Below are 9,601 nucleotides of genomic sequence, written 5' to 3' on the forward strand. Positions count from 1 at the left end.
TAATGAAACGTTCATACCCCATCAATGCCCAATTCTCTGCAATCTCTCTCATCCAGCAAATCAATTTTTGACGGTGCCTTTTCCTGTTGCTTCTCAAGTTTTCTACTCCATTCGTTTGCATCTACAGGTAGGCACTGTACAAAAACATTTCAGATTTAAATTATTTGCTGTATGCAGAAGAGGAGAATAAAAATATATACATATAAAAAAATTAAGAACATGGGTAATAGTTTAGTGATTGACCTTTCCAGAGTCGATTATAGTGATTGGTAAAGATAAAGACCTCCCAATTTCCAGTTTCGAAATTCCATCGATGATTGAAAGCTTGCATCCCTCACTCTCAGGGCGATCGATAAGCCTAACATTAAAGCTATATGATACAGAACTAGCCTTGAATATACAGAACTAGTCAAATGATGAAAACAAATCACCTGCATAAAATCCGAGTATCCCCTGCGCAGAAGACACATAAAAACGACAGCTCAGCTGCAGCGACTACAGAAGACTATTCAGTTTGTAGTTTAAAAGATGGTGTAGATGGGTACTAACCGCCTGCTTCGTCCTCAAACCCTTCTATTAGAAAATAGTCAATGGTGGCATACACATTGTTATGGTGAACCCCAGCACAAGCTCCTCTCAGAATCTTTATATTCTGACCACGTTTCCATGACATTCCTTTTCTCGTAACTACCTTGTGCACCCTCACAGCTACAGCTCAAAAGCATTGGAGGTATGAGCACCCAATTCATAGAAGGAGATAAAGATGAAATATATGGAAAAATGCATCTAGCGAAATCCTCCAGTGTCTTTCTACTAAAACATCAACGTTAGTAAAAATATTTGGATATATGAAAATGCTTAGAAAGCATGCACTGTAAGGCAATAGCTTTTCAAACAAAGTTTATTTAACTTCCATGAAAAGCTAATACATACCATCACGCGAAATGACAAGGGCCTTTTTATCCAGTGATCCAACAATGAGGACAGCTTCATCTTCACCCGATGCAGCTTCTTCATCATGGGTCTCATGCATCTTTAGAACCCAATCTCTAAAATTATCGTCAACTTGCGCGTAGCTGACATGATTTCCTTCTTTATAAATCTCAAAGCTGACATCTGTAAAAACAAGAATTGGTTATGATCTAACTACAGAAGAAGAGGAAAGCCATGATTGCAAAAGGATTTTAAACTGACCATCATCCTTCTCTTTCTCCGTCAGTTTATTACCAAAGTTTCTTAGAGCTACTGAGAAAGGATTTTGGCTCGCAAGGTCGGTCTGTACAAAGCTTATTCAGTGATCAGTTCATAATAGATATGTTAAATAATATAGATTAGTGTGTACTCACTTTGGAGGGCGTTGGGCTAAAACCAGCATCCAAATCTGCAACCACAAAGAGTGCACATCCATAAATAAATAAAAAAATTAAAAGAAAAATAACACAACTGAAAACGTAAGCACTTTATACCAACAAAGCATTTTACTCTTCGGGAGCCTTTCTGCAAAGTAGACGCTCTGTTTCCTCTCACCATAAACGGTATTGAATCCTACACGTATGTATAAATAAAACAAAAAGTTAAATTCTTGTTTACAAGCATATTCAGCGAACTTTCAAAGTACTGCACACCATAATTTGTATGATAATGGTGACAAGATAAGACTAACCCAACGGACTTCTGGAAGTAGACGACCAAGCCTTCTTACTGAAACACGACCAAAAGTTTGGAAGCTTTCAGAAACTTTGCATCCTTCCTCTTCTAAACTCTCCAAAATTTTCTCAAAGCTTTCTTTTCCCTGCAAAGCTTCTAAAGTGTTTAGTTCTGGACGGTAACCAAAGGTAATGTTTGCTTCTTTAGGAAGGAATGTTAAACCTGGACGATTGGAAAATAAACAAACTTCGGGCGAGCGTTTGCCTTTTGGGTTGTCCCTGGAAAAACAAATATACAGTCAGAATCCAAATAAAGAGATAATTCTTGGGATTGCTATTGCTATTTCAACGTTCTCCATACAAAAATGATTTGGACTCTCTAAGAATTCCAGTTTAAAATGATTAAATATGTGTTGGCTAACCACAAAACAACCATCACTGCATTTTTAATATAGGGAGCTAGAGCAATTTCTCAAATTCACCGAAAACAAAAATACATCTTCATTTTCATGACATTACTTTCAAATAGACTTGCTACCAGATACTGAGGCAAAAGCAGCCAGGAGCTTAACTCATAGGAAACATCGTGATCAGAAGAGGGGTTTTTTACCTTTTCTTTTCCCACCGGAGAGAGTGAATCGAATCTCAAACGAATATACTTGAGCCGTGGAGTGTAGGTTGGTAATGGCGACCTCTCCACCTGTTATCTCAGCTAAATCTTCCCCATTGACCTGAAAAAATCAAGAGGACCCGGAAAAGAGTATAACCAAGAACACTTTCAGTAATATATCTTGGAATAGTAATAACAAACCTGAAATATAGTTCAGCTACAAATGATAATCTTAGTAATATTAAACGAGATTCAAAACTGATTAGCTAATGATGATAATAACAAACCTGAAACTCTACAGGCCTTTCAGTTCTCCCAGTTTTGGAGAGTTCATCACACTACGGGTTGATAAAGCAAATTAAAACAGTCACATTATATCAGAACAAAAAAAAGACACAGCAAAAAAATGGTCAAAAGGCAGAACTAATAGAAAACATATATTAGCAATCAGAAACTCATGCATTTTTCCATATTTCTAGCCCATTCTCGGGAATCACTTGACCCAAGTAGACAATAACGTACTCTGGTGGAGGTTAGCATGCTTTAAGAACTATTAAAGCCATCAACAAAACTCCGAGCAATAAACATGGATTATGACCTGTTGTATAATCAATAGCCAAAGAATACCTGGATGTAAGGAAAGTAAATATCCTTAAGCCTGCACTGGAGTTGATATATTTTGGAGATGTCAAATTCTGATTCAAATATCTCAACCTAGAAAGAATAAAGAACAGCAGTCTCAGATAAACAGTTGATAACATATCATAGCTAAGGTTTATGAGAAGAAATTTGAAATTATGAAGATCAAACTTTCATTGGAGTTGAGAACAACACCATGCGGTTTCCGCACAATCTCTAGATTCTAGAACACACATAATACTTCCAGTCTTCCACTATAATCCAAGATGAACATTATAATTTGATAAATGACTATCATTGAACTAGATGAGTAAACAAATTAACAACACCACCTCAATTCAAAGCGATAAAATTCAAGATATCAAACTCGTTCAGAAACAAGAAAGTTTTCCCACAGAAAGTGAACTCCTCACAGAAAAAAAAGATACTCAATTATCACAGCATTTCTGACAATAGAAAATATGTTCAACTATACTTTGTTCTGCATCTCTGACAGTACATAGAAGATTATTTTTCACGTCATATGGGGGAACAAAGGAATAAATTTTTGAACAAGGGGGTACCTTTGTAAAGCTTCCATGAGGCGATAACTTAATTTCCTCCTCAGATGGGTCCCTCATGCCACCATCAGTCTATACAAGAAATTCAGAATTCATTGTTTATGAAACACTGATGACAACAAGAAAAAAATATGAGCTAAACATAAAGATGGTGAATCATATTACCTTCCAGTTTTTTCCCAATATAGACCGATTGTCAATCAAGGCTTCTTTCTTAAACTGCAAAGTGAATACTTTCTTGGACTCTTTTGTCTTAGAAGACACCAAAGTACGCCTGACAGAGAAGAGAGTTAGACACAACAAGAGAATGCAGACCACCATAGGTTGACCTTAACAGTTTTGGGTAAACAAAAGCTGAAATCACACCTTCCCAAGAACATAGAAGCATAAGGTCCTCCATATCCGAACATCCCAAAGTATGGCTACATAGAAAAAGAGTGAATCTCTCTTCAAAAACAGTAAAATAACAGACAGGTGTTGATACAGAAAGAACAGTCCAAAGAGAAGTATAAAAGAGCAAAAAATGAATCTATGCGACTAATGAATTACCTTAAGGTATGGTGGGTCGCCTCCAATAGCATCGGTTTTTTGAGATCTATGTAATGACGCCCCAATCTTACCCCTGCACAATTTGAAACAAATTTGAGTAAAGAACACTTGACCGCAATATCAAGCTTATTACGTAAAATATGTTAAGTTGTCTGTTCTATAGAACAATTTTCTCAGTTCATAATCATAATCCACGTTCTGTGAGAATTTGAATATAACTGAAGAAACAATCTCACCATTTGTCAATAGAATTTTCCTCACTACTGTCCATTCCTTTCCCGGTATCAAAGACTGTAATCCGGTCAGCAGAAATATCCACACTGGAAAATAATCACATGAGTTGAAGGATTACACTCAATGGTTGTCATCTAACTTCCTAATATAAGAACATACCTAATCAGTTTCCGAGCTCCTTCACGATAAGGCCACACAGCTTGCAAGGAATTGTCCTGTTAATTTAGCAACAGAAAAATTAGGATTCCATATCTGAAATAAAGGAGAAACTTAACAGCTACAAACCCCAATCTCATCAACAGATCCAGAGAATTAATGTCAAAACCATGTGACTAATTGAGAGTAAGTTAATTATTTGGAAACACAATGTGAATCCCTAGAAACTTTTGGTTGCAAACACGAAGCGGAGAAAATAATTATATTTTTTGTTTCTTTGGGCACCATCCAAAGAGCTAGACCACATCCAAAAGAACCAAAATCGAAGTCAAACAATGTGTGCCAGTCAACACAATAAGGATAAAGTAATGTGCATCGGTTTACAACAACGCACAATATCCACTTTGAACCAACACGAAACACTTTTCCATTTAGGTAATTTTACTAAATTACTTACTATCAGATCCGCGAGAGCTGTCTCAAAGCTATAATTTTCAGGTAGTTCTTTAAGCAGATCAGTATCAGGTGTCAAGTCCCACAAGTTCTGCAAAAACAAGTGTGAACCATCACAGACCAACCTAAGGAGACAATGAGATAGCAAGCATATATGTTTTAGAATAGTAATACTGACCTCATACATGGTGGAAGCTATACCAGAACCGTCCTGATCCAGAGATAGAAATTGAGTCAAAAAATATCAGAAATAAGAAGTGGAAAATAGTCAAGCACATATCTCAGTCATTTTGTAAAAGACTGGAACGAAAAGAGAAGAACTCACATCAAGGCGTATTATATGACAAATGTTCGGCTTAAAGGCAGCAAAACGAACAACGCCACTCATCTTCTCGCCATTTGACTCAAGAGAAAACTTTCCGCCTGAGTTCCAATCAACCCTGGTCCTCTTAGACAGCAAAACACAGTCTTTCCTAGCATTATCGTACTCCTTCTTCACCAGGTTGACAAAGTTTTGCATAGACATCTTAGGATCTGGGTTACTAAGTGTGAGTTTCACACTAGTACCGTTAGGAAGAAGAACCTTGAAGCTGTAAAAGATATCTTCATCTTCATCGTCAGATAGAATCAATGATCTATTCACTGATCGCCTGCTACCCATCTGAAATGCGAAGACAGAAACAACATGAAACTGAATAATTTTGAATTAAAATCAGGATTACAGTGGAAGCTAAACATGGAAATCATTGATTACAAGGAACATTAATGGAATCAGTGACACAGCTATCGAATGGGAATGTATGAAAGATGGCTAAAGAATGGTTTTTAGATCATCACTGAACGACTTACTATAAAGAACCTACAAGAAAGACTGCTGCATCAAAAGTAAAAACTTTTTCTTCACTGCGGAAGGCATTCACCGATTTAAGTTGTGAGAATATCAATATCAATCTAATACTTGTTCTACACTTTTACTAAACATTAACACATGTACACACAATCTTGCACATAACATACAAATGTAACAGGCCAAATCTGGAAACGCATTGGCTTCTTAAAAAAACAAAGCAGCAAATTAAGTAATAGGATCTCGAAAAGGAAGAAGAAAAGACAACACTGCAAAGATATTGAGAAAAAAAAAGGGTATTTGCAAAACAGAGACTTTATTCCATCCAACCTACGACAAACCAATTCTTAGGGTTTAGTTGTAAATCAATTCAATTCCCGATCAAGCTTCGATTTTGAGAACAAAAAAAGTTCAAAACCCAGCAACAACACACAAAGAGCCAAAGAGAATGAGTGAGAGAGAGTACCGTAAGTTCGCCGACTGATTTCTCTCCGACAAAACCCAGGAAACAAAAATCTGACAGAAGAAGGAAAAGTGTGGATCAGAACGAAGAAGATGAATAAAACCCTATCATAAAGCCGAGAAAGTGTAAATAACTAAACAAATTTGATAACTTGGTAGAGTGATTATTAGCTTACCCAAAAAAAAACAAAAAGTTCAATTTTTTCTTAAGAGAAACGAGAAAAGTTCAGATTTTTTTTAACAATAAGAAGAATCAGAACACATTTCTCTAAGTCAAGCGGAGAAATAAGGAGAAAAAATGTAACCAAAGAAAAAAAAATCAACTTTTTGAGAAGAAACAACGGAAATGATGAAGGAAGGATGATGATTATATACTTTACCTTTTAGAGTGACTCTCTCTGTTATCAATACCCAGAAGAAGAAGAAGAAGAAGAAGAAGAAGAAGAAGAAGGGGGAACCAAAAAAAAAAAAGTGTTTTTTTTTGGGAAGAAACGACAGAGAGGAGAAAGAAGAAGAGACAGTGTAGAGAAGAAGAAGAGACAGTGTGTCAATGTATGTGTGTGTGTGTGAGAGAGAGAAAATAAAATAGAGAGGGCGTGAAAGCTTCGGGCACAAGTAGTCCCTTTATCACGCCAGCGTAGCAATACTTTTTTCTTTCTTTTTTATTATTTGTCGTCACATCAAATGACCCAAAACATTTGTAGTACATTTAGAGCATCTTTATTGGTGGGTTTTGATTTTTGGAGTTTTTACATTTTTTAGTATTAAAAACTGTACTTTTATAAGTTAAGAACTTTTGTTTGTTAATTAAATTTGTATTTCTCCAATGGTAAACTTTTAAAAGTGAGGTTCTTAGTTAAAAAAAATATATATAATTTTTAAATATTTAAACTATGAAGATTTTATTTTTGCATTCATAAACTTTTAAACATACAAAACATAAAAACATATAAAAATAGAAGCAGAAATCACAAATAGGGACAAAGTTTAGTTGTAATTTTGATTTGTGCCAAATTTTTGCCATATATGCTCAACCAAATCATCCTTCAATTGTTGATGTTTTATTTGATTACGAACTTCCTTCCGCTTGCTCAGCATGGTCATCATATTGCTGACATTTGAATGTATATCTAAGTCCACATGTGAAGTTCTGTTTGCTTCTACTTGTTCGAATTCTGCTGGATTTAACTGGTTGTACCCATCTCGTTCGTCCTCTACTATCATATTGTGAAGTATGATACACGCTCTCATAATCTTTCCAATTGTTTCCTTATTATGGACAAGAGCCGGATTTTTGACTATGGCGAAGCGAGCTTGCAAGACTCCAAAAGCACGCTCGACATCTTTACAGACAGCTTCTTGACATGTAGCAAAGAAGGATGTNTAAGAACTTTTGTTTGTTAATTAAATTTGTATTTCTCCAATGGTAAACTTTTAAAAGTGAGGTTCTTAGTTAAAAAAAATATATATAATTTTTAAATATTTAAACTATGAAGATTTTATTATTGCATTCATAAACTTTTAAACATACAAAACATAAAAACATATAAAAATAGAAGCAGAAATCACAAATAGGGACAAAGTTTAGTTGTAATTTTGATTTGTGCCAAATTTTTGCCATATATGCTCAACCAAATCATCCTTCAATTGTTGATGTTTTATTTGATTACGAACTTCCTTCCGCTTGCTCAGCATGGTCATCATATTGCTGACATTTGAATGTATATCTAAGTCCACATGTGAAGTTCTGTTTGCTTCTACTTGTTCGAATTCTGCTGGATTTAACTGGTTGTACCCATCTCGTTCGTCCTCTACTATCATATTGTGAAGTATGATACACGCTCTCATAATCTTTCCAATTGTTTCCTTATTATGGACAAGAGCCGGATTTTTGACTATGGCGAAGCGAGCTTGCAAGACTCCAAAAGCACGCTCGACATCTTTACGGACAGCTTCTTGACAAGTAGCAAAGAAAGATGCCTTTGGATCTTGTGGGAGTTTAATAGATTGAATAAAAGTAGCCCATTTTGGATAAATACCATCAGTGAGATAGTAAGCCAAATGATACTCGCAGCCGTTGACAATGTAATTCACTTTTGGAGCATAACCTTGTAATATATCATCAAAAACTGGAGAGCGATCAAGAACATTGATATCGTTTAATGTACCTGGAGGTCCAAAAAACGCGTGCCATATCCACAGATCGTGTGACGCTACAGCCTCTAAAACGATGGTTGGATTTCCGGATCCACGTGTGTATTGACCTTTCCATGCGGTTGGGCAATTCTTCCATTCCCAATGCATACAATCGATGCTTCCTATCATCCCCGGAAATCCTCGTAGCTCTCCAATATCGAGTAAACGTTGAAGATCCTCTGGTGTGGGTCTCCTTAGATACTCATCCCCAAATAAATTTATGACTCCTTCAACAAAATTGACCAAGCATTGCATCGCAGTGGTTTCAGAAAGTCGGAGGTATTCGTCAAGCGCATCAGCTGCACAACCATATGCCATCATACGAATTGCTGCTGTACATTTCTGTATTGCAGAGAGAGCGAACCTTCCGGTAGCATCTCTTCTTTGTTGAAAGAATAGAATTTCATTAGAGAGTCGATCAGTAATACGCATGAACAGCGCCTTGTTCATTCTATAGCGACGACGAAAAAGAGGAGGAGGGTATGTTGCATCTTCACTAAAATAATCGTTCCACAAGCGATCGTGTCCATCTTCACGATCTCTTTCAATATAGACTCTTTTTTTCCTTGGCTTTCTTGCTTGTTGGCGAGCAGCATGAGCAGAAACAATATGATCGAACGTTTGATCGTACACTTGATCAAATCTCTCATCAAGCATTTTGTCGAAATCATCGAAATTATTACTAGAAGCAGATGCCATTTATTTCTTAAAGATGACTAAGATCAAAATAAAGAAGAAGATATGGATTTGTGAAGTGGTAAAAGAAAAAAATATTGAGCAATGAAGTTGTAGGAGAAGAAGTATTAAACGTTTAGGAGGAGAAGAGATGGAGTTGTGTTAGTTGTGGTAGTAATATATGACGTTCTTATATAGTGTTACAAATCTTGTTGAAAAAAAAGGTGTTACAAATCATTTGTATGGTGTCGCCAGCCTTGGAAAGTCACGAGCAACAACAAAACAAGCATTTAAACAAGTCACGAGCAACAAAAACACAAAACGCATACAAGTCACGAGCAACAAAAATACAAATAAGTGGGTTACTCAAGTCCTTGTTTTCTTGTTTCTTCCTTTCATGAGCTTGTACCATGTCACTTCAAGTCATGAGCATCATTGTTTGTATTTGTCAACCACCTGTTTTTCTTGTCTATTCCTGTCACAAGCAACAAAAATACAAGCCATTTGAGTTTAAATTTTACACAAGAAGCACACAAATGTCCGATTACATAAACATTACATATCATCACATTAA

At 36.0% G+C, this 9,601-nt stretch overlaps 2 protein-coding genes across 3 annotated transcripts in view; both read right to left on the reverse strand.

The window, feature by feature from the left end:
- The window catches only part of LOC104706733, a 24,226-nt gene extending 17,594 nt beyond the window's left edge, over positions 1-6,632 (reverse strand). The window contains exons 1-18 of one of the 2 annotated variants that reach the window (XM_019228376.1): positions 6,537-6,632; positions 6,161-6,210; positions 5,173-5,508; positions 5,026-5,058; positions 4,852-4,938; positions 4,398-4,453; positions 4,241-4,324; positions 4,005-4,077; positions 3,822-3,877; positions 3,621-3,729; positions 3,459-3,527; positions 2,884-2,970; positions 2,544-2,594; positions 2,257-2,377; positions 1,870-1,925; positions 1,664-1,792; positions 1,467-1,545; positions 1,347-1,381 (exon numbers count right to left, since the gene is read on the reverse strand). In XM_019228376.1, coding sequence (XP_019083921.1) covers positions 1,347-1,381; positions 1,467-1,545; positions 1,664-1,792; positions 1,870-1,925; positions 2,257-2,377; positions 2,544-2,594; positions 2,884-2,970; positions 3,459-3,527; positions 3,621-3,729; positions 3,822-3,877; positions 4,005-4,077; positions 4,241-4,324; positions 4,398-4,453; positions 4,852-4,938; positions 5,026-5,058; positions 5,173-5,508 — 1,461 coding nt within the window. In that variant the 5' untranslated portion in view covers positions 6,161-6,210; positions 6,537-6,632. Of the gene's footprint in view, positions 1-1,346; positions 1,382-1,466; positions 1,546-1,663; positions 1,793-1,869; positions 1,926-2,256; positions 2,378-2,543; positions 2,595-2,883; positions 2,971-3,458; positions 3,528-3,620; positions 3,730-3,821; positions 3,903-4,004; positions 4,078-4,240; positions 4,325-4,397; positions 4,454-4,851; positions 4,939-5,025; positions 5,059-5,172; positions 5,509-6,160; positions 6,211-6,536 lie in introns of those variants that run through there. The other variant, XM_019228379.1, reaches the window with a different exon arrangement.
- Positions 7,823-9,051, reverse strand: LOC104709328 (putative nuclease HARBI1). Its single transcript, XM_010425961.1, has 2 exons — positions 7,918-9,051; positions 7,823-7,864 (listed from the first exon to the last, which is right to left on the reverse strand). Exons 1-2 carry the CDS (start codon positions 9,049-9,051, stop codon positions 7,823-7,825), a joined length of 1,176 nt encoding a protein of 391 aa, XP_010424263.1.

The sequence above is a fragment of the Camelina sativa genome, chromosome 8 (assembly GCF_000633955.1).
Source record: "Camelina sativa cultivar DH55 chromosome 8, Cs, whole genome shotgun sequence".
Taxonomy (NCBI): domain Eukaryota; kingdom Viridiplantae; phylum Streptophyta; class Magnoliopsida; order Brassicales; family Brassicaceae; genus Camelina; species Camelina sativa.

Coding starts and splice junctions, on each gene's coding strand:
- LOC104709328 (XM_010425961.1), bottom strand. CDS start 9,051: ATGGCATCTGCTTCTAGTAATAATTTCGATGATTTCGACAAAATGCTT. Junction 7,865..7,917: donor ATCCAGCAGAATTCGAACAA/GTAGAAGCAAAC, acceptor TTCAAATGTCAG/CAATATGATGACCATGCTGA.